This window comes from Microtus oregoni, unplaced genomic scaffold (genome assembly GCF_018167655.1).
Source record: "Microtus oregoni isolate MIOR12 unplaced genomic scaffold, Mior012 000092F_ref0000046, whole genome shotgun sequence".
NCBI classification, from domain to species: Eukaryota; Metazoa; Chordata; class Mammalia; order Rodentia; family Cricetidae; genus Microtus; species Microtus oregoni.
In genome coordinates this window covers 1,625,549-1,650,575 of record NW_024544604.1, presented here as the reverse complement: position 1 = coordinate 1,650,575, position 25,027 = coordinate 1,625,549, and the positions used below count along the sequence as shown (strand labels likewise).

The 25,027-nt window shown below is 44.9% G+C and overlaps 1 protein-coding gene across 1 annotated transcript; it reads right to left on the bottom strand.

Moving 5' to 3' along the window:
- Positions 1-14,436: 14,436 nt before the first annotated feature.
- On the bottom strand, positions 14,437-23,228 carry LOC121442663 (sodium-coupled neutral amino acid transporter 5-like). Its single transcript, XM_041644266.1, has 16 exons — positions 23,188-23,228; positions 22,813-22,866; positions 22,651-22,726; positions 21,975-22,090; positions 21,808-21,881; positions 21,044-21,136; positions 20,849-20,927; positions 18,168-18,250; positions 17,723-17,781; positions 17,491-17,613; positions 17,236-17,315; positions 16,517-16,617; positions 16,202-16,317; positions 15,385-15,529; positions 15,191-15,294; positions 14,437-14,605 (listed from the first exon to the last, which is right to left on the bottom strand). The coding sequence occupies exons 1-16, from the start codon at positions 23,208-23,210 to the stop codon at positions 14,504-14,506; spliced, it is 1,428 nt and encodes a 475-aa protein (XP_041500200.1). The 5' UTR covers positions 23,211-23,228; the 3' UTR covers positions 14,437-14,503.
- Positions 23,229-25,027: the final 1,799 nt, after the last annotated feature.

Sequence of the window (25,027 nt, the reverse complement as noted above, 5' to 3'; positions counted from 1 at the left end):
TTACTTCTGAATGCCCGGCCTTGTTTCTGACTAGCTCTTTCAATTTAGCCTGTTTCTCTTTATCTATCTTTTATCTTAGGACTTTTTAACTTTTCTTTCCTCTGTTATCTCTTCCTTCACTGCTTCACTGGCTGCCAGCCATGTGGCTGGCTTCTGGCCCTGGGTGTGTCCCCCTCTTTCTCTTTGTTCTCTCCTTTCTTCTCCTCTCATTCTCTCCCCGTCTAGATTTCTCCTCCTACTTATTCTCTCTGCCTGCCAGCCCTGCCTGTCCTTTCACTACCTAGCTCTTTATTAGACCTTTTAATCAGGTGCCTTAGGGAGGCGAGATGTAACAAATACAACATATCTTTACATAGTTAACCACACATCCTTAAATTGTTAAACAAATACACAAATAAATAAAAGTAACACACCTTTACACAGTTAAAGCAATATTCCGCAGTATAAACAAACGCAACACGTCTTTGCCTAGTCAAAGTAATATTCCACAACAACTGCTTTTGCAGAGAACCCTGGTTTGGCTCCAGCACCCATATCAGATAGTTCACAAAGGCTTGTAATTCTAGTTCCAGGAACTCTAACACCCTCTGACCTTCCTGGGCATCTACAGGCATTTGGTGCCCATAAATTCACACAGACACACATATATAGGTACGTAAAAAAATACATGTTTTTAAAAACCAAATGTGTTTTTGTAATACTGCTATTAGAAAACACAAACAAGAACAGGTTTGCTCCGTACCTAGCCCAATAGAGTTGGACCTTACTAGTCTGAAGTTTTGTGGAGTACCTCTTCCCTAACTTGCAAGCATCTACCAGCCCTAGGAATCGCTACACTGATTCCTCAATCGTGTAAAGCAGAAGCCACTGTTCTCAGTGGAATCACTTTTTGCAAATTAAGTCTGAGCAACACTGGCCAGCAGCAGTTTCATTTTTCTGAGAGAATTCACCTATTTGGGAGCCGTTGTATAAAATATTGATCCATGTTTTCAAATTTCTATTCATTTTTTTTTCTCTAGGTTTTTTTCGCCTCCATTTGATAAAGCTTACCAATAAGGCAATCATCAAAAGCCAAACAGTGGCAAACTTTTTCTTCCTCGTCTTAAAATAATACAAACATTTCTTAACAGTAGTCGGTGCTTAATTGGAATCTAGAAAAAAAGAGACCTTTCCCCATAAGCTGTTTTGTGTGGGTGAACAATAAAGGCACCAATGTTAAGCAGAAATGTAGATTTGGTGACCGAGACCAATAGGAATCATCTTACCAGGGAGTTGGCATGGGCACAGAAGCTGGTTTGGGAGTTCAATGTGACTTCAGGAATGCTAAGAGGACAGGAGGGGATGGTGTAGTAAGGACAACTGAATGTGCCTCTGGTTCAGTTCCAAATCTCAGGGAATAGGACAATGGGCCATTTTCCAAGATAGGGTATCATTGGAAAGGTGACTGAAGGTAAGAAGACCCATAAATAGATAAAGGCAGGAAAAGAGACCTCTCCAGGATGCAAAGGAGAGGTTGGGTTAAGAAGGAGGGGGTCTAGGGAGATTTTTTTCTCCGTGGAAACAGAAGAGTAGTGAAGATTTGCTTTTTCTCTCTTCCTAGAAAGACATGATCGTGTTTGGATCTTCAATCACAGGAGACAGTCACAGAGAAGGGGGATTCATAGATCGCTGTCATGACTGAAAATATTAGTACTAGGTTCCTTCCAAGAGATAGAACTAACTCCTTGCGTTATTCCTCCTCCTCCTTCTCTCCACTTACACACCCCTCTTTTGTGGGTTCAGAGATCAAACTCAGGTTATCAAGCTTGGTGGCAAGCCCCTTTACCCACTGAGTCATCTCACCAGTCTAGAGTTTCAATAAATTCTTAACGTATTTGATAAATAATCCCTGTTCCTTGTAAAGAATTTGAAAAACATAAGGACAAGCGAGAGAGAATAGGAGATCCATCCAAAGAAGTGAGTCCAAACTCTTCTGACCACCGCCACAGTATAGAATGGGTCTTTTGAGCTGCAGATGGAGTTTTGTATGCATAACATACACAAGGTGCCAGGTGGTGGTGGCCCAGGCCTTTAATCCCAGCACTCGGGAAGCAGAGGCAGGCGGATCTCTGGGAGTTTGAGGACAGCCTAGTCTACAAGAGCTAGGACAGGCTCCAAAGCTACAGAGAAACCCTGTCTTGAAAAAACTACACACACACACACACACACACACACACACACGGCATTAGGTTCGATCTCTAACACACACAGTTTTTGTGAAGTATTTGTTTTAAGGTGGCATTGATCTGAAAACAAATTCTTCACAAAAACAATGGTAATTTTCTTCATGTATGTAATACATTCAGATAGGTTCTGGTCTCCTCTATAAGCTGTTCATTCTGATTTACTAAAACAGAAAGTTCCAACTGGTGGTGGTACATGTCTTTAATGTCAGCACTTGGAAGATTTCCCCGAGGTTGATGACTGTCTGTGCTACATAGTGAGTTCCTGGTGAGTATGGGATGCATCATGAGAATCCAACAAACCAAATGAAAGTTCTGTGCAGATCCCACAGTTCTATTGAGCTGTTCGCATCTGTTGGTGAGGACTCTATCCTTCTTCATTTTGTTCTTGGAGACAAGGTGTCTCCTGCACACTGTTTCAGCTAGACTGGCTGGCAAGAAGCCTCTTAGCAAGACCTGTCTCCTCCTCTCCCATCAGTTGCAAGGTTCCGGACAGCAGCTCCTATGCCCGGCTTTGATGTGCTTGCTGGCGCTCTGTACTCGGGTCTCTGTGCTTGCAATCAAGTTCTTTACTCTCTGAGTCACCCCTTGAGCCTCCCCTCACTAAAATCCTTTTTAGTGGTGTTTTTGATCTTAGCCATTTTGTGTAAGATAGAATCTCAGAGTTATTTTGATTTGCATTTCTCTGATGACTAAGGATGTTGAACATTTCCTTAAGTGTCTTTCAGCCACTTTAGATTTCTCTGTTGAGAGTTCTCTGTTTAGGTCTGTACTCCATTTTTTTTTTAATTTTCGAGACAGGGTTTCTCTGTAGCTTTTTGGTTCCTGTCCTGGAACTAGCTCTTGTAGACCAGGCTGGCCTCGAACTCACAGAGATCCACCTGCCTCTGCCTCCCGAGTGCTGGGATTAAAGGCGTACGCCACCACCGCCCAGCTACTCCATTTTTTTTAAATTGGATTATTTGTTCTTTTGATGACCAATTTCTTGATTTCTTTGTATATTTTGGAGATCAGACTTCTGTCTGATGTGGGGTTAGTGAAGATCTTTTCCCATTCTGTAGGCTGTCGTTTTGTCTTGTTGACAGTGTTCTTTGCTTTACAGAAGCTTTTCAGTTTCAGGAGGTCCCAATTATTAATTGTTTCTCTCAGTGTCTGTGCTGCTGGGGTTATATTTAGGAAGTGGTCTCCTGTGCCAATGTGTTCAAGTGTACTTCCCACTTTCTTTTCCACGAAGTTCAGTTTATGTTGAGGTCTTTGATCCATTTGGATTTGAGTTTTGTGATAGATATGGATTTATTTGCACTCCAGTTATGCCAGCACTCTTTGTTGAAGATGTTTTCCTTTTTTTCATTGTGTAATTTTAGCTTCTTTGTCAAAGATCAGGTGTTTATATGTGTGTGGATTAATATCCAGGTCTTCAAATCAATTCCATTGGTCAACCTGTCTATTTTTATGCCAATACCATTATTGTAGTTTTTAAATATTTATTTATTGTGTATACAATATTCTGTCTGTGTGTATGTCTGCAGGCCAGAAGAGGGCTCCAGATCTCATTACAGATGGTTGTGAGCCACCATGTGGTTGCTGGGAATTGAACTCAGGACCTTTGGAAGAGCAGCCAGCGTTCTTAACCACTGAGCCATCTCTCCAGCCCCTATTTTTGGTTTTTCAAGACAGGATTTCTCTGTAGCTTTGGAGCCTGTCCTGGAACTAGCTCTTGTAGACCAGGCTGTCCTCTAACTCACAGAGATCTGCCTGCCTCTGCCTCCAGAGTGCTGGGATTAAAGGCATACGCCATCACCACCCGACTTCATTATTGTAGTTCTATCATAGAGTTAATGTCAGAAGTTCCTTGTACAAGATTGTTTTGGCTATCCTGGGTTTTTGTTTGTTTTTTTCATATGAAGTTGAGTAGTATTCTTTCAAGGTCTGTATATGCAAACTTGTCCCCATACTTGCAAACAGGGCTACTTATTAGTGAGCCTACTGGAGCTGTAGGCTGGAAGTAGCTAGAGCTTCAGAGTGCTCGATCTCTACAGCAAGGCTTCTTCTCACTGCAGATCACTAGCAACTGGCCAACCGCTGGCCTCACGCTGAAAGTTATCAAACTCCGAAACTACCCTCAAGGGATGATACTGACTACCCTCAGGGGATGAAAGCCACGGAGGGCAGGGCCCCTCCCAGTGTACACTTCACTGCCTGAGCTAAGCCTGCAGGCAAGCTCTCATGCTCATTCATCCTGGGTCTATGGTTTTAGATAGTAGGTTCTCCCTCAAGATGCCCTGAAAAGGTCTTTATGTGAGTAACAGAATGGGATTGTCTTCACAGCTGATTGTCCCACAGAATCTCATCAAAACTCAGCACTGGACCTGAGTCTTCTTTGTTTAGATTGATTTATTTATTATGCATACAGTATTCTGGCCCGCATGCCAGAAGAGGGCACCAGATCTCATTACATAACGGTTGTGAGTCACCATGTGGTTGCTAGGAATTGAACTCAGGACCTCTGGAAGAATAGCCAGTGCTCTTAACTGTTGAACCATCTCTCCAGTTCCTGAACTCCAGTCTTAGAGCTGAGAGCGTGTCATGTGCATTAGTGCTGCCAGTGTGTTCTGACTAGTGCTTGCCTGTGGGATGAGGTTTGTATTTCCCCATCCCACCAGGGAGAGGCAGGGCAGAACTGAGTGTGGCTGTTGTTTGCTGAGTTGTCTTTCAGCTTCTCCACACTGCCCACTGCATCTGTGAATTCCCGCTGTTCTTCCTCTCTACTTGAGACAGAGTCTCTTCTTTCTTATCCTCTTTCTCTTTAACTGCATCACATGAAGGCAACTTCTAATCTGCCCTCCTACTCAGAAGGTCTTTTATGAGCAATTTGTAATGAGCTTGTTTTTGTCTGATGTTTGTCTGTCTATCTCCTTGTTTGTTTGTTTGTTTGTTTGTTTTGAGACAGGGTTTTTCGGTATAGCTCTGGCTGTCCTAGAATTCTCTGGGTAGTGTAGATCAGGCTGGCCTTGAACTCCGAGATCCTCCTGCCTCCACCTTCTAAGGGCTAGGATTAAAGACCACTCTGCGGCTTAGTATTAACTACATACTCTTTGATCTATTAACTCGGGCTTCTTATTAACTAACTCTTACATCTTAAATTAACCGATTCTATTATTTTATATTTTACCACGAGACTCGTGGTTTGTTACCTCTTGCTTCTTGGGCAACTCCATGGCATCTGCCTGACTCTGCCTTCTTTCTCCCTGCATTCAACTTAGTTTTCCTGCCTACCTATATTCTGTGCTGCCATAGGCCAAAGCAGCTTCTTTATTAATCAATGGAAATAAAACATTCCCAGAGCATACAGAGGGGAATTCCACATAATAACTCTCTTTCTTCCACCCTATTTGAAAGTTTTCTTTTAACATTGTTGAGCTATTACATCAGTGTATCCTTGTCAACAAAGTTGTGTTTGTTTTATAGGCAGGATCTTGTTTTATAGCCCGATCTGGCCTAAACCCATAATCCTCCTGCCTCTGCCTCCCAAGTGATAGAGTTACAGTTATGTACCCCTGGTACCTGGCATAAAGAGAACTATTATTTTAGCTTTTCTTCCTTTTTATGGTGCTGTGGATGGAAGCCAGGGTCTTGTAGTCCCGGTAAGCATCATATTGTGAGTCCCACCAGTATAGTGTCTGAGAAATCTGGTGTTAGTTCATTTGTTCTTTCTTTATATGTAACTTATTGTTTCCCCCGGAAATATTTTGCTTTGCCTTGCTTTGCTTTTTGATACTATTGGTGGAACCCAGGCCTTCTCACAAGCTAATCAGAAACTCTACTTTCCTTCATTTTTCATACTCTCAAATGTCATTGGGTCTAGAAGTGTATTCTCTTCAGTATACCATAATCTTCTTAGATTTGAAGTTTTTTCTAAGTCTGAAAAATTCTCATTCAATTATTTACCTAACTCTCCTCTAGTGAAGTTATTATTTGGTGAATTTTACTTCCTGTTTCTCTCTCTTCATTAACTTATCCTTCATTGATTCCATCTCTCTTCATTCCTGATGACTATTAAAGAATTTTTTAGGTTGATCTCCAGCTTGGTAGTTGTTTTGTACATGTATTAACATGGTGGTGGTGGTAGTGGGCAGAAGGTCTCACTATGTAACCCAGGACAGCCTCAAATGCACACCCCTCCTTCAGTCTCCCAAATAGTAGGATTACAAGTATGTGCTACCAGGCCCAAATCAGCAGTTGCTTTGCAACTGCATCCACTTTCACATCCAACCTACTCTATCGATTTCTTTATTATTTTAACAATGTTTTCATACCCAGTGTCTGCATACCCAGTTCCTTCATTCAGCTCGCTGTTCATGAAAAGATAGGTAAAGGTTGGAAGCTGGTACTTTTTAGGGTAGTGAGTTTCTGAGGCTGAGCTCAGACAATCCCCTCTTTCCCTTTTGCCTGTTGTGATTTGCCCTGGAAGCCTTCCAGAAAACACAAGGAAAGAAAAGGATGTCATTAAGAAAATGACAGTTGGTTTTCTACCCATGGCCTCTGGATGCTGAATGTCTCACTCTCTGATTCCCCCCACAACCTGTGGGGATCCCAGGATACATATATTACAGTCCAACACAGATGACAACATTATATTGTAATATAAAAATGTTGGATATACATACAGGACATCTCATCCCCCAGTGTGGGCCAAACCATCAAGAATTATGTTGCCCAGGGGCTGGAGAGATGGCTCAGAGGTTAAGAGCATGGCCTGCTCTACCAAAGGTCCTGAGTTCAATTCCCAGCAACCACATGGTGACTCACAACCATCTGTAATGGGGTCTGGTGCCCTCTTCTGGCCTGCAGGCATACACACAGACAGAATATTGTATAAATAATAAATAAATAAATAAATATTTTTTTAAAAAAAGAATTGTGTTGCCCAGCCTGGTCTACAAAGCAAGTTCCAGGGTAGCTAGGGTGTTGCACAGAGAAACCCTGTCTTGAAAAAAAAACAAAGAAGAAGAATTGTGTTGCCATAGGACTGGCCAAAGTGCTTGCCTCGCACACACAACATCCTAGATTAAATTCCTAGTATGCCCCAAACAGAAGATTGTTTCTGGCAGCTATTTGAAAATCCAACCACCTCCACCCATCTTCTGTACCATCGCTGTGGATAGGAAGGAAGCCAACAGCTATGGCTGGTCTCCATCTCTATGTGGAACCACAAATGCCTTCACTTTTTTTTTCTGAGATGATCTCATCTGATAGCCCAGCTAGCCGCAAACTCACTAGGAAGCTAGCTCAAGCTAGCCTAGAATTTATGGTCCTCCTGCCTCAGCCTCCCTAGTACTGGGATTACAGGAGTGTGCCACTGTCCCAGCTCCTATGCCTTTACAGTTTAATATTCAGCTTGTCATTAACAGCTGAAATATATAGTAATACGTATTGGGTGATGCCTGTTGTTCTTATTTTTAATGTATTAGTTCATTGAATAGTTCGATTTTGTACTCCTGCAATCTGGCTCTAGAGTTTGTACCTGAAACTGGCAGAGCTTTGGTGGAAACATGCTCCATCTTCCTCCTGGACCCCAAGAGTCTTAACATTTTTCTCAGGCTGGCCTCAAACTCCTGGGATAAAGCAATCCTCCTGAACCAGCCTTCCAAGTAGATAGTGCAAGACTCTACACCTGGCTCTCCTCTTTCTGCTGCTCCTCCTCCTTCTGAGACAGGCAGACAGACAGGGACAGAGAGACACACAGAGAGAATCAAGACACTGAGAGAACTGTGCTCAGATTTGGATAGAGTTTTTTTCAGTTTGAAGATTTCTGTCTCTTTTTATAATTTTTCTATTTTACGTGTATGAGTGTTTTGCTTGCATACATGTATGTGTACCACATGTATGCCTGATAAGGTGAGAAGAGGGTGTTGGATGCCCTGGAACTAGAGTTACAAATGACTGTGAGCCACCATGTGGGCACTGGGAATCAAACACAGTCTTCTGCGAGAACAAGCGCTCTTACCCACTGAGCCAACTCTCCAGCCCCCAAAGACTCATGCCAAGTTCAAACAGTTCTAGATCATTATTTCTTCAAGTAGTGCCTTCTCTCTATTCTTTCTTTTTATACTTTATGTCTGAAAATCCCATTGAATGAATGTTGGGATTTCTAGAATCTACTTTCCATTCCCTTTGGGTTCCTTTCCCATCCGTTCTTTGTTTCTTAGTCTTTTTGTGCTATGCTGAGATACTACTGAACATTTTTTTATGTGTATGGGTGTTTTGCCTGCATTTATGTCTATGCATAGTGAAGCCACAAGAGGGCATCAGATCCACTGGACCTAGAGTTATAGACAGTTCTGGACTGCCTTGTGGGTCCTGGGACTTGAACCTAGACCCTCATCAAGAGCAGCCAGTAATCTTAACCACTGTGTTATCTATTTCTCCAGGCCCTGACTTTATTTTTAATATTCAGTTAATATCAGTCAATATGATACCTACTTACTAATACACAATAACTTTGTTTTTATATTCTAAGAAGTTATTTTCTTTTTGAAAAATTTTTATGTAGCCCAGGCTGGCCTCAAATTCACTATGTAGCTGAGAAATATCTGATCCTCCAACCTCCATATCTCACTCTTCTTATATTTTTGGTTGTGAGCCTAGTCTTTAACGGCTGAGCCATCTCTTCAGCCCCATATCTCACTCTTCGTATGGGGTGTTGAGGATCAAACCCAGATCTATTGCTGGGAAAGCACTCTTACAAAATGAACTGTATCCTCCGAACAGATACTATTTATCTGTTACACATCTCTTCCCTTCCCACCCAATCTGCCTTTTAAGTGGTAGTTCATAGTGTCGTTTGCCTTAAATGGCATTTTAATTTTCAGATCTTAAAATATATCTGATTTGTTGTTTGTAGCCATTATGTCATGTCAAGAAGTGCTTACACTAAATTATTATATTGTGCTAAATTTATGGCTATGTTTTGTTTTGTTTTATGAGACTTGATCTCACTAAGTAGCCCAAGCTAGCCACATAGACTCACAATTATTCTGCCTCTGCCTCCCCAAGATTGGGATTACAAGCATGCATGTCCACACCCGGCCTGCACCTACTTTTTAATATACCTTTGGCAGTTAAACCTCTAATTTTTCTTAAATTTATTATTTTTGTCTTGTCGGGTAAGGATTAAATTTTTGTGCATGGACAGGCACTTGTCAATCATTTATCATGAAAGCATCCTCTGCCCACTGTTTGGGAATGGTGGCTTCATGTGTAGTTTGGTCTAGTTCCTACCTTTCTCTTTTGTTTCACTACCCGACCTGTTTACGTGCATTTCGTTTTTATTGCAGCTATGATGAATTGTCATATATTCAGTGGCCTAAAGAATCACAAATGTATTATCCTACACTTCTTTAGTTCAGAGATCCAGCACAAATCTCCCTGGACTTAAAGCAAGGTGGAGGACTGTGTTGCAAAGAAAACATTCCCTGCCTACCTGCCTTGGCTCCCGACTTTCATCTTGCTGCTTCAAAGCCAACAACATAACATTTCTTTGGCTTTGTTTCTGTCGTCTTTCTCAGACTATTGTCTACATGCCACTTATAAAGACCACTATGATGACATTGGAACCATGAGGATAAGCCAACATGGTCTCACTATTTTAAGGTTTATATACCTTAATTCCACGTGCAACTTCAGTTTCTCTTCAACATGTTCATGGGTTCTATGAATTAGGATGTAGATGTCTTTGACGGACCCTTATCTTGCTTAAAACACCACGCTAGCCCATTGACTATTATTTTAAGCTACATTTCCATATTTGTTAGGGCAAATATGCCATATTCAGAAAGGGGCAGGCCTGCCATGGGTATCAACAAAGCACGGCATATCAAGTTGAGGTAGGACTAAGCTCCTCCCCTTGTATTTAGCCTGGGCAAGGCAACCGTATATGGGAAATAGGTTCTCATGTGGTCAGAATGTAAATGAATAAGTTTAATTAATAAAAAATAATATTTAAAAATTATATCATATTATCCTCATTTTCAAAAACTCCTGGTCTGTAAAGTAGGGGTGTAGCTCAGTTGGCAGAGAGCTTGCCTACTATGCACAAGGTTCTGGATCTGATGTCCAGCTCTGAATAAGGAAGTTCCTGGCTATTCTTTGTTCTATGTGCATGATACTAGGAACTGAAGCCTTACCAGTACTAGCTGGATGAGCACTCTCCCAGTGAGATCTACCTCCAGATCTTTCTGTTTCTGAAGAGATGGAACTTTTTAGTCTTCACTTAATTGCCTTTAAACTTACTTATGGCCCAGGTAGGCCTTGGGCTTGTGAGGATCAAAGAACAGTGAAGCAAGGAGCACGTCACTGGGCATAGTGGAGTGCACCTGAAAACCCAGCACTTGAGAGACTGGGGATGAGTATCAGGAACTCGAGATCACCGTTGCCTACATGGCAAGTTTGAGACCAGCTGAGGCTACATGAGACCCTGTCTCAACTACATAGGTAGATAGATAGATAGATAGATAGATAGATAGATAGATAGATAGATAGGTTGGGCATAGTCCCATCACTCAGGTGTATGTAAGATGATCCCTTGAAACCAGGGGTTTGAGATCAACCTCGTTGCTAAAATTCCCTCCCAGAGGAGACATAAACAATGTCTACTCCTTCTCCTAAGGTCTCAGTGACATGAGGCATGATTCATCTCAAATTCATGCTGGAGAACCAATGAGTTATCGGGCTTCCTTGCAGAACCTAAGTGAGTGGTCACTTACAGGGGTGTGACATTCTTTTCCAAACAAGCCTCACCTGGAAAGCCTTACCCAGCTGGGATGAGGGCTTTCCCAGAGCCACATAGATGGAATCCCCTTCTGGTCTTCCCTGACTTCTATATACCCCAGAACAGAACAGGGTTGCCAATTTGCTAGGGAGTAGTTGGCTACTCAGAGTTGGGGGAGATATATAAACTGTCAACAAGCCCAGCTGGGGTGTCTTTTTACAGGGGTGGGGCACAGCTGAACGCATCAAGATGGCAGTTGCTTGGCTGAAAGGAGAGTCACTCACAGCACACTTGAACAACATGGCAAGAACTATTTTCGAAAATGAAAAGCGTGGATTTTGGTCACTGTTGTGACAAAAATCAACTTAAGGCAGTGGGGGACACAGTTTATTGTGGGTGAAGGCATTCAAAGGGTGACGTGGCATTCTGTCAGGAAGCAAAGAGAGATGGATGCGGTGCTCCGCTTGCTCTCTCCTTTTCCTTTTTATTCAGCCTGGGGTCTCGTCTCATGGCTAGAATGTCATCTACACTCAAGATGGGTCTATCCTCCTCACACCTAACTGGAAACACCTTCATAGACAAACCCAGAGCTATGTCCTTTAGACAATTTCAAATCCCAGGAAGCTAACAAGACCAACTGTGGTGATCTGAAAGAAAATGGCCCCCAAAAGGGAACAGCACTATTAGGAGAGGTGGCCTTGAGGGAGGAAGTGTGTCACTGCGGGCTTGGGTTTTAAGGTCTCTTTTGTTCAAGCTTCCCTCAGTGTGACTGTCAATCAACTTCCTGTTGCCTGGAAGATGTAGCACTCTCAGCTCCAACACCGTATCTGTCTGCACGCTGCCATGTTCCCTGTCATGATGACAATGGACTAAACCTCTGAAACTGTAAGTGAGCCACCTCAATTAACTGTTTTCTTTAGAGTGAGGTAAACCCAGACACAGACAATTATCACATGTACTCACTCATAAGTGGTTTTTAAACATAAAGCAAAGAAAACCAAGCCTACAAATCACAATCCCAGAGAACTTAGACAGCAATGAGGACCCTAAGAGAGACATATATAGATCTAATCTACATGGGAAGTAGAAAGTAGAAAAAGACAAATCTTCTGAGTACATTTGGGGCTTGGGGACCTTGGGGGATGTTTGAAGAGGGGAGGGGAGAGACAGGGAGGAGAGCAGAGAAAAATGTAGAGCTCAATAAAAATCAATAAAAAAAGGGAAAATGTTTTCTTTATGAGTTGCCATGGTCATTGTGTCTCTTCACAGCAAACTAAAACACTAACCATCACATGGGGGGACATATTATTTATCAGCAGTGGCCTATGTATGCATAAAGATTGTTGGGAAGGCCGGGCGATGGTGGCGCACGCCTTTAATCCCAGCACTCAGGAGGCAGAGGTAGGCGGATCTCTGTGAGTTCGAGACCAGCCTGGTCTACAGAGCTAGTTCCAGGACAGGCTCCAAAGCCACAGAGAAACCCTGTCTCAAAAAACCAAAAAAAAAAAAAAAAAAAAAGATTGTTGGGAAGGCTTGGGGTGCAGCTTTGATCAAGTATTCACCTAGCAGGTATCAAGCCTTTGGTTTTATTCTCAGCGCAAGAAATATTAAAAATATACATTATCTGGGAGCATAAATGTTCCCTAGCATCTGAAATTTTCTTCCATAAATATATAAATGTAACAGCCATACCATTTTTATCTCTTTTGACAGCCAATGAGTGTTGTGTAACTCAGGATTATTGACAAAGCTGTGGTGAAATCAGTCCGTACCCATTCATGCTAGCTCCTCCTTGCTCCTTACTCTTGCTTGGACTTGCCGTGTCCATATATGCCTCAGGGACTTTGTACCTGCTGTGCCTTCTGCGTGGGAGAGTCTTTGTCAAAACAATCACAAGGCTTACTCTTTCTATCCCAACTAGGATCCCTGGTCCCTGGCCCCTCTTCAGTGAGACTTCCCAGACTGGTTCCTCACACAACTTCAAACATCACATCTGTACTCATTTGCTTCAGTGTTCAAAATGATCTTTATGGGTCTAGGAAGACGACTAAGCACTTAAGAGTACTTGCTGCTCTTGCAGAGGACCTGGGTTTGGTTCCTCGCACCCACATGGCAGCTCACAACCATCTGTAAGTCCTGTAACTCCATCCCAGGGGATCCAATGCCCTCTTCTGACTCTACAGTCACAAAGCATGAATATGGTGCACATACATATATGTAGGCACTCATACACACTAAAAATCAATCATTTTTAGGAAGGCTAGTCATGATAAAATATGCTTTTAACCCCAACACGTGGGAAGCAGAGACAGAGGCAGGTTGATCTCTTTGAGTTCCAGGACTGGTCTACTCAGTAAGTTCCAGGCCAGAAAATACTACGTAATGCAATCCTGTCTCAAATAAAAGAAAAAAAAAGATGTTTTTCTTCCATTCCACTAAGTCAGCATTAAGCTAATCTTTTTTCTGGAAAAGGCAGATGAGTAAATAACGTAGGCATCGAAGGCCATATGGTCTCCTGAGTAACTCCTTAGTTCTGCACGAACAGCCATGAGCAGTCCACAAACACACGCACTGACCACATTACGGCAGAAATGTACAGGCACTGAAACGTGACTTTCCTTCAGTTTCCAAGGGTCACAAAATAGCCTTCATTTAACATTTATCCATCTGAGATGTGTCCACACACGCATGCACGTGTATATATTTGCATGTGCACATGTGCCATGGCTCTCGTGAGGAGGTCAGAGGACAAACAAACGCACTTTGTCAGGCTTAGTGGCAGGTGCACTTACCTGCTGAGCGATCTTACCAGACCAGAAAACACTATTCTTCTTTCTATTTTTTTAAAATACATTAGAAATTTGCAAAACGTTTTTAGTCCAAGGACCCCCAAAAGTAGGAAGCAGACCAAAGTTAGACCATTTTCTCTCTTGTATGGAAGCACTATGATCTGTTTGGTCCATGGCTCTATCTATGGCAGTTGGAACATTCACTGCTATATTCCCAAGCTCACAGTCACTGCTGAGTAAGTAAACGGGCATGTGATTGGGTTGAGTGCAGAGTCACCGGAGGAATGGAGAAAAGAGGGAACAGATGAGAAAGAACACAGTTCTACTCGTAGCCTCAGTTTACCCCTGCCTTCACTTGAGCTTGTTTCTTCCAATAAGTCTTTGAGAAATATCAGAAGGTTCAGACCAGGGTTTCATTCAGCATCTTTATTCTTCCCTTTGAGCCCCAATATAACCCTGACAACAGCTTCATCTAGAAAGTGAGAACTATGTTGGGTAAGAACCCTTCTAAGGACCTGGCCTCCCCTCCTCCTCTCACGGGGTTGGCAGGAGAAGTAAGGCAACCCTATGGAGAAGGAAAGTGAACTACTCTACAGCAATGTTAATATAATAGAGACCAGCCACCTCCACATCCCATGCAGGAGGAACTCAGGAAAGTGACTTGTATGCCCTCATATACATGCCTGTGAACATGGGGACTGAGTGAGGCAGGCCAGGCCAGGTCAGTGTCCAGACATACGGCTCTGGCCTGTGGCCCAGTTGGCAAACATAAAGCCCAGGCTGATGGCCATGAAGAGGACTCCCAGGATGCCAAAACACAGGGCCTGTGAGCAAGAGGAAGAAAAGGTGGAGTTGCCCAGGATCACCCACCAAAACATTCCAGAGAATGCTCTTGAACCCCTTTCCAACAAAGCCCCATCCATTCCTGGCCCTCCTCTCTTCTCCCGGCCCTCAAAGCAAGCAGCTATCCCATCTTTTCAGAACCTTCTGGGAATTAATTCCCTCCATCTTTTTCAGCATATCGCTGCCTCTCTCCCCAATGGTGCTCCTGAAGAGTCCTCTCTCTATACTAGTCCTCTCCCCACTTTGCACTGCTGGACACAGACCCTAGAGATTCAAAAATGCTAGGGAAGCCCGCTGCAACTGAACCACGAGCTCAGCCTACCAGTCCTTCTAGAGTGTTCTCTCTCTTCCCAAATGTTGCTTGTGTTCTATCTATTCTATCTGCTCTACCCTTTCCGAAGACAGTCACCTTCACTCTTTCTCACAGCCTGTCCCTCTTCCTGGATGCTCCTTCCTCTCCCGACCTCATCTGGATAATGCTCCTGTCATTTCTAGCCCTCTTGGAGCAAGTGGTCGCTCTTCAGAATGCTACTTCTTTCCCCAGCACTCCTTCCTGAGATACTCACCTGGATCTTGGGCCAGGAAAATAAGGGTTCCACCTCAGAAGGAACAATACGTAGATAGAAGACACTGGGAAGGATGAAGATGAGGCTAGGGGCTGAGGTGGATCCTGAAGGACAGAAGGGGACAGCAATCAACCTAAGTCTGAAGGCAAGGCCCATATTAGCTAGGGCAAGAAACTGAGGTTGAGGTTACTGACCAATAAACCCAAAGATATCTCGGATGGTTGGCACACAAATAACAAGGACATTGACCAAAATCAGCAGGATCAGGGCTATGGCCACATGTCGTGTCCAACTGAAGGCCTTGCTTGGGAAGAGCAGCTGCTGTAGGGCTCGGCGGATCTGCAGGTAAGGAAGGGCAGGACAGGGATCAGGACTCACATGCTGTCCCCTCTGGTATGTGATCCTGTCTGTTTCTACTCGGTCCAAGATCCTTGATTTCCTACCCCACTATCTATGCCTTCAGCCTGTCTGACCAGGTATCTATGCCTCTACCTCAACAGGCATAGATACTTTTTCCATATGACTCTATCCTTGCTTCCACCACTACGGAAATCCTGTCTCCTCTTTTGTTCATCTCCCCCTCCCCCTCTGACCATTACCTATCCTTTTACCCTGTCTGAAAGCCCTGCCTCTCTCACTATCTGACTATCTTTACCACCCTGTCCCTTCTTTATTCGTGGTTTTCGAGATAGGATCTCACATAGCACAGACAGGCCTCAAACTCAACACTGTAGCTAAGAATGACCTTGAACTCCTAATCCTCCTGTCTCTACCTTCAGAGAGCTAGGATTACAGGCATGTACCACTATATACTATTTAAAACAGTGCTGGGGATCTCACCCAGGGCCTCAGGTACATTAGGAAGCACTCTGCAAACTGAGCTACATACCTGACTTCAGGTCCCCTTTTGTCCAACCATCTATTTTTGCCTTCTCTGTTCACCAGGCCCGTTCTTCCCTCTGCTCATTCCCTTATTCCTTCACTCCCCAGGCCCTCCTTGCCCCCACTCACAGGGAAAAGCACAACTGGCACAGTCAGGGTTACAGCAAGCAGCACAGCCAGATGCACACAAAGAATGAGCAGATCCTCCTGGTTGTACATTTCCAGCATCTCTGCCTTCACAGTGCCTGGAACACAAGATACAAGAACACTAGGCTCAGTAGCCCAGAAACCATGACACATATGATGAGAAAGTCTACACACATGATGTTTACTATACTTTTTGAAAACTGATGGGCCTGAGGTCCTGGAGGGCAAAAGCTCAGAGGCTTCTGCTCTCGCCCAGGCTCGGTCTCTACTCCCACCCATGGCCCCGGCCACACTCACTGTAGAAGGTCAGGTATCCAAAGGTGGCTGTGAGCCCATACATGATGAACATAGCCCCGATGGACATGTTGGCCACAGCTTGCATCCTGCGCTGGGTGGGCCTGGAATGTATAGATCATGGAACTGTCATGGCCATACCCTTGAACTTGTGTACCCTCAAAACTGGCTCCCACCCTCCAGAGTCTCCTTCCTCCTAGGACCAACAATGTTCAACTGGTACACACTGACACTCTATCTCTGCCTCCCTTGGGTAACTAGCCAAGCCTCCCCTATCAGTCCATCTATGTCTCTACCCCTATGACCATCTCTGCCTTTTCCTCCATCTGACATCTATATTGCCCCCTTCTGTCCGATCCTCTAAAAACCCCAGTCCTGCCTCCCTTCTGTCCACCTCTCCCTCTCCAGCCATCGGATCATCCTTGCTTCCTCGACCTCATCTTTGGAGACCATCACCTCTTCCATCAACTCATCTGATCCCTGCCTCCCGACTCTGTCCACTCACATTTATTCTGGGCATTAGAAGAGTGTACTACTTAAATCCAGTCAGTAAATAGTCACTTCTCTGCGTCCGTGAGGTTTCATAAACACTCCAAATCCCTCCTTTGTCAAAACCAGCCACCCTCAAGATAGCATACCAAGGTTGCTATGGAGACTGCCAGACATTATGGCTACTGCCCCCCTCTAGATGGCTGATCACAACGCCCCTCTACTCTACTCACCGGCATAGCTCTGTGTAGATGGGCAGCACCTCAGGGTGGCAGACAAAGGCAAAAGCCATAATAGGGACCGTGTAAGATATCTGGGGAATGGTCCATGGATATAGAATTAGAGCCCTTTGAGTAGTCCCCATTACCTTTGAAGTAGGGCACAAGACACAGCCCCCAAAGCCCAGTACTCTGATTAAAAAAGTGAGATGTTGGGATAGGGCAAGAGGGCCCAGTGTGGTACAAGCTCCTACCTGCCTGCATACCTACCTGTGAGTCAACTGTGAACAGCTTAGCCTCACAACTGCTGTTAAAGCCCTGGAGCTGTGCGCCCTCCACTGCTGTGTCGTTGTGGCTCACATCACAGCCAAGCTGGAACTTCTTATAGATGACCTGGGTATCCCAAGTAAGGAAACAAAGTTGCAAAGAAGGTTTTGCCTATGCCTCAGTGTCTCAAATTCTCCCCCGCCGCCTCCTGCCATTCATGTCCTCGATAACTTACCGAAACGAGGAAAAACAGCATGCAGGTCAGAGAGAGGCTGCTCGTATACCCCAAGTAGCCTACAAGAAGTGATCACAGAGCCTTGGAAATCAAGAAACCCAGTACACCAAACACCAAAACCTTACTCTGTCCTTCGAATACGCTTCCATTTCCACCTGAACCAACCTCCCTCTGTAGAAAACTCCTACCAATCTGCTAAAAGCCAAATCAGACAAGCCCTCCCCACCCTCTCAGCATTCCACAACCATTGAAAATGTCTCTTTTTTTCAGACTGGCAATATACCCCAGTGGTATTACACTTGCCTAGTCTGTGTGCACTCCTAGGCTCAGTCTCCAGGACCAAAATAAAAACAAACTTAATATGGAAAATAATAAGGGCTTTTGCTACTTAGTGCCCATGCTCTGACCCCTGCCACCCAATGACCAACCCAGGAAGCCTCCTTACCCAGGTGTTTCATGAGAGCCAGAGGCAAGATGATTAGAAAGCTGACCATGATAATGAGGAGGTTTCCCTTCAAGAACCAGTCCCTGGGTAGACAAGAAGATTCCAGCACCCACGTCAGATGGCTAGCAAATGCCTAAGTTTCACTTCCTAACTTTCAGTTCTGACTTTCTCTTCTGGCCTCTGGGGCCACCGTGCAAATGTGGTACACATACACACATTCCAACAAATATCTAAACTTAGGACTGGGGAGATGACTCAGTTGATACAGTGCGTGCTATGCAGACGTGAAGACTTGAGTTTGGATCTCCATCTCTCATGCCACAGTGCACATCTGTACTCCACGCACGGTGGTGGTGGAGACAAGCAGGATGCTGTAGGCTTCCTGGCACACTGGTATAGCCTAATTGGTAAGCTTCAGGTTCAGTGAGAGATTTCATCTCCAAAACATAAGATAAAGAAAGGTAAAAGAGGGGCTGGAGAGATGGCTCAGAGGTTAAGAGCACTGACTGCTCTTCCTGAGTTCAATTCCCAGCAACCACATGGTGGCTCACAGCCATCTCTAATGAGATCTGATGCCCTCTTCTGGTCTGGTGGCATACATGCAGACAGAATATTGTATACATAATAAATAAATAAATCTTTAAAAAAAGAGAAAGATAAAAGAGACACTTGAGACCAATTCTGGCCTTTACACGCATGTACACACACGTGCACATACATAAGAACATACACATATGCCGGGTGGTGGCAGCGCATGACTTTAATCCCAGCACTCGGGAGGCAGAGGCAGGCGGATCTCTGTGAGTTTGAGGCCAGCCTGGTCTACAAGAGCTAGTTCCAAGACAGGCTCCAAAGCTACAGAGAAACCTTGTCTCGAAAAAAAAAAACAAAACAAAAACACACACATACAACACAAACACCCTTTGAGTGTCTATGTTCCAGGCATTCACATTTTCTCTTTCTATCACATAAACAAAATTGAATAGAGTAAATCTTGGTTACATACACATGGGACTTAATTGTAATTGCTATGGCAGGGGGACATCTTTCACTGGTAAAAGCACTTGCCTGGCATATACAAAGGTCCCAGGTTTGAACCCCAGCAAGGTGGAGAAAAAAAGAAAACTCAGACATACCTAGTCATACTTGGATGATCTTGGAAAAGCCAACCATTTCACAGGATACACACAGATAATAAAAACCAAACACTTATTCAGCTTGGCACATAAAACTGTCAGACAGGCACATAAAACTATCCCGGAGTTTAACTGACAAAACCACACATGTATACCAAAGTCCATAGGACTACTAAGTAGAATAAGAGCTGGTCCCTAAACATATAAATATGTATGTCAAGATATACAGAGGCTAGCCGGGTGGTGGTGGCACATGTCTTTAATTCCAGCACTCGAGTGGGGGGCCAGGTAGAGACAGACAGATCTGTATGAGTTCAAGGCCAGCCTAGTCTACAGAATGAGTTCCAGGACAGGTACCAAAGCTACAGAGAAACCCAGTCTCAAAAAATAAATAATACACACAGAGAAGCACTAGGCCAAGTGGTGCAACCTGTAATCCCAGCCCTTGAGAAGCTAAGACAAATTCCAGGCCAGCCTGGGCTACAGAACAGAACCCCATCTCAGAAACATATATAGAAAGCCAGACATGGTGGTGCATGCCTGTAATCCCAGTACTTGGGCGGCAGCTCTCTGTGAGTTCAAAGTCAGACTGATCTACAAAGTGAGTTCCAGGACAGCCAAGGCTGTATAGAGAGACCCTCTCTCAAAACAACAACCAAAAGGTACAGAGAGGGAGTCGGGAGTGTGTAGTTCAGTGGCTGAGCACTTGCCTCGTACGCATGAGGCCTCAGGTTCTAGACACATTAAAAAAATACAAATAGAGGAAGAAAGATGAACGCAAATGAAGAAAAACACAGATACGTGCACAAATGAACACACTTGGAATCCCACTGTATGTATAGAAAATATCTGGGAGGCTGTGCCAGGAGTATGAATCTGGGTTCTAACAGACTGAGCATACACATGGTTGAAGCCACAATCAAGAGGATTTCCACAGTTACAGTTCCCTGAGCACACACACACACACAGCCCGAGAGAATCTGCTACACAATAATCGCCAAAGCAAACAGGAGATGGAGTTGACAGAGCGCAGAGTTGACACGACACACAGACCACTAGAGTCAGCAATCACACGTTTAGAGCTAGATAGAGCCCAGCAGCCTGATGGACCCTGATTAGTTAAACAGGGAAAATGAGAGTAGCCAAGTGTCACACACATATGGTTGGGATCAATTGCAGCATACAGGACCCAGCTGTTAGCCATCACATGGCTGACCAGAGAGAATCAGCCAGGACAGCAGTCAAACCCAGAGTCCACATCTGCTCCATCTGTACAGTCACACACACATATGGTCAGCATCAGCATACACCAGGCATACAGAGACCGCTGCCAGCCAGAATCAGCCTGAAGAAGTCTCAGAATCAGCGCATGGTCTACCATAGTCCTGTGGAGAGTTATAGTCACATGTAATATTGACTCCTAATACATCATAGTCTCGGTTAACCTAAAACAGAGCCCCTGGGAGCCAGGAAGACAGAGTTGGAGATGATTGCTGGGCTCACCAGGTAGAGTCCCGGTCAGCCAGGGAGATTTTGTGTACTCACCCTTCAGGGTCCATGTGCAGGAAGGTGCCAATAACCAGAGGGAGTTCAGATTTGATGATGAACAGGTAACTGGACATTGCTGGTGCAGATAGAGACTATTTAATCAGGATTCCCACCCCCCGCCTCCGACCACCCAGAGAAAAGCCCACCTCATTCCACCCTCTTCCCCCTAGTTGACCCTCCCCAAGTCCTCACCCCCAACATTGTGCAGACAGATGATGACGGCCACCACAACTTTCCCAGCAGGCCTGAATGCCCTCTGTCCCAGCTGCTCATAGGCTCGGATGCCTGCGAAGGGGGAGGCAGGAAAGAACAGCCTGTGAATTTGGGGAAGCCAGGCTAGGTGAGACAGGTGTGCTTTGGCGTGACTGACAGAGGATTCAGGTGAGGACTGTGCAGCTTAGGGTAGAATTTCTGAGTAGAATCCAGCAGATGGTATTTGAGGCCAGGGAGACATTAAAAGCTGAGAGTGAAGTGTTGGGGTTTTGAAGGCAGACTATGGACTGAGACCATGGAGGGAGAGAATCCTGAAACCATGGACATCAGGGGTCTGAGGATTTCAGTAGTGGTTTCCAGGTTAAGAGGACGCAAAGACTGATAGAAGTTAGAGGTGGGATGGAATAGTCTACGAGTGTCCTGGTGGGGAAGGTCCGAGGTCAGACTACGGGATGGGTGTTAGGAATTGGAACCTGATGATCTAGGAGCCCAGATAAAGACTGAGGGCTAAGGTTGAATATGGAATCTGTCACATGGGAAGTTGAGTGTGGGAATTGGGGTGCTGAGTTTGGGGTCTGAGGTCAGAGTAGCCGTGCCCAGAGTCAGATTTGAATTGCAATCAGACAGTAGGAAGTAGATCTGGGTCTGGAGCTCAAGATCTGAGCTGAGGTCTGGATTGGAGGCTGGAGTCTGAGGTCCAGAGAGGATGAGATGAAGATGGGGTCCTAGGACAGGAGTCTCACTGACAACACTGGCACAGGTCAGCAGGAGGTGGATCGAGTAAGAGGACAGGAGGGCGATGCACAGCAGCAGGGCCCTGCAAGAGGGGGCAGAGCTCAGACTTGGCCCAGGCCTCCCATTTTGCCTGCCACACCACTGACCACCCCCCAAAGGCTACCTATAGACTCACAGAAAGAAGATGATTCCCGTGTGGGCCATGGCATAAGCCAGCCCCAGGATGCCGCTCCCCATGATGGCATTGCTGAGGTTGAACACGGACATTCCGAATGATGTCTTCCCCTCAAACTGTTGGCAAGGGGCAAAGTCCAGCACACATCGGGGAGGGGGGAAAATGGGACAAGAGACTAGAGCTGGATCCAGGGAAGGAAGGGCAGGAAGATTAAGACAGCTGAGAAGGGAGACATCCAGGAGGAGTGATGGGAAGCAAGAGGAAGCTGACAGAGAAAGGGAGTTCATGGGAAGAAACTGGAAACATAGCTTCCAAAAGGAAATGTAAGAGAAAGACTGGAGGGAGCAGCTGGAAATGCAAGGGGGCTCTCGGGGAGGAACTGGAGATAAGAAACAAAAGAAAAGAAGAGGGGGAACAGTAGGGGGCACAAAGCCAAAGAGAATATTTAGGGAGAGCAGTCAGTAGGCAGGGGCAATAGGTGGGAAGGGAAAAAGTAGGCAACAGAGAGAGTAGAGCGGGAGTACTTGGGGAAAGGGAGTATCTGGAGATGGCAGCGACTAAGAAGCCAATAGCTGGGGCAGGGAGATAGCTAGGCAGGAGAGCAGCTAGGGAGGAGAAGGAGTTGGAATTAAGATAGCGGAGATGAGACTTCAACAGATCCTGTGGGCTTACTTACATCCATGAACTGGACAGGTTTCCTCCCAGGAGCGGTACCATGGGTGGGCAGGAAGCCCTCACGTTCCTGCCTGTAGCTGGATAGATGGGGCAGGAAACCAGAGGCTCATGAAAAGGTAACCCCGACCTCTCCCCACAAACCTCCTTAGAGTCCCCCACTCACCCCTCAGCACCCGCAGAGAGGGCTCCGTTCATCTTTGGATCCTGCATTTCCATCCTGCTGGCAAAGAAGTGGGATAGGAGGGTCAGGAATGGAGCAAAAGGGACTAGAAAGTGAGGAGGGTTAGAGGAAGGGGAGAGGAGACCGACGGATGTAAAGGCAGAGCAATTGGCCAGAGAGACAAACCGGAACAGAGAGAAATGAGGGGCAAAGGAGAAAATGGAGAGTTGAGAAAGGTAGGAGAGAGAGAAAGAGAGATGAAGATCAGGGGAGGAGAAACGAAAACAACCTCTCAGAAAGACGGGGGGGGGGGGGGAAGAAGGCAAAGAGAGATAAATAGAGGGAGGGAGAGACACAGAAAGATACAGAGAGACCCACCCCACAGCACATGAAATGGCCATTTGGAGTAGGAAATAGACTTTTCCTCCCACAAGGCGAACTCTGTCTCTCACGGTGTCTGCCTTTTTCAGTCTCTCTCTGTCCCTGATCCCCCGCCCCCACCTCCCTCCTGGCTGGCTCTTAGCAGGGACACGTGTCACCTGTCTGCCCCACCCCTCCTAGCGCCGCCCTGCCCCCCAGCTTAGTGACCCCAGCCCCAATGCTGCAAACTGCTTTTAATTGCAGTTCTAAACATCTTCGCCAGAGACTGCAAATTGAAGTGCCCCTCTTCCTGGGACAGACATGACTGACCCATATGCAAGTGTGGCTGGGTGCTGGAGCGCTTTCAATTCTCAGGACTACAAAGAAAAAAAACTGACCCAGGGACTCCCATTGAACTTCCTTTCTAGGTTCTAGAGGAATTTTCTATGACCCCCCCCTGTCAATTCTTAAACTCTCTTCTCCTGGAAGAAATAGTTTGGGAGACATTTCCACTTGGAACACTTTCTGGGCTTGGAGTACTTCAGAAACCAGTAAGACTTTAAATATTTCCCCCTCCTGATAACGAGCTGCTAACAAGACCCAAGTCCCCCTTCCAGGTCCTCACGTGTTTCTCAAGGTGAGAGTGGCTTTGCAGTCTCCATGTGAACCTGGAAAGTCTGTCTTTTTTTAATTAGCATTTATAAATTGTAGAAAATAGTGGCTTTCATGATGACATTTCATATATGTTTGAAATACGCTTTGATCGTCTTCATTCCTGTATTGCCATATCCTGCCCTGCTTCCCACTGTTTTCCTTCCTCTATCTCCAAGCCCTCCTCTGCTTTTATGTATTATCTCTACTGTTTTCCTCTTTACTTTATTATTGTTACATGTATACATACATATATAAATACAACCTGCTGAGTCTCTTTAGTGTGGCTTGAATGTATATATTTTCAGGACTGACCCCCGGTATTGCATAATGAGTTGGGGAGCTCATCCCTGAGGATGACTGATTCCCCCTCTTTCAACAGTCACTAACTGCCTATAACAATTATGACTTCATTTACACAGCACACATCGGCTACATGAACCGGTGTCATTGTATAGGCAACCGTACTATTGAGATTGTATGAGTGTCGCTTCCTTGTCGTATATGGTCTCTCAGCCAAAACCCTGACCGTCTTGTTCTTACAACCTTTCTGACCCCTCTTCTATGATGTTCTTCAAGCCTTAGAAGATGTTATGTTGTATGTGTATCAATTGGGAATGAGCACACGATGATGGTCAGTTACTTGTTCTCTGCATTTTTATCAGTTAGGGCTTTCTATAATGCTCTCCTTCTGCAGCAAAAGAACCTTCTTTGATGAAGAATGAGAGTTACACTTGCTGGTGGTTAAAAGGATAACTACTTAGAATGCAAATCGAAATTATACTGGTATCAGAAATGGGCACTAGTACTTTCTCATCTGAGCTCCATGACTTTACTAGCCATGGGAAAGTTGGCTAGGTTTACAGTGCCACGCTTGTCTCCTGTTGATAGGGTCTTAAGTCCAATTAGACAGTCGTTGATTACCCCCAAAATAGAAGTGCCACTATTGCACTTTTGAATGCATCTGGGAGGCAAGCAAGAACAATGGCAATAAGCCTATATTGTGAGTCTCTTGCACTTCCCTGAGCAATGACTTGTAAGGAGGCTTCTCAGTTCTGAAGTGAGGATTTTGTTACATAGACTATGGCCCTTGCAAGAAGTATTATCACCCCTAATGATATAACTTCATTTAAATGTGTATGAGTATGTGTGTGTGTGTGTTCATGTATTTGTGTGTGTGTGTATGTGTATGTGTATGTGTGTGAGT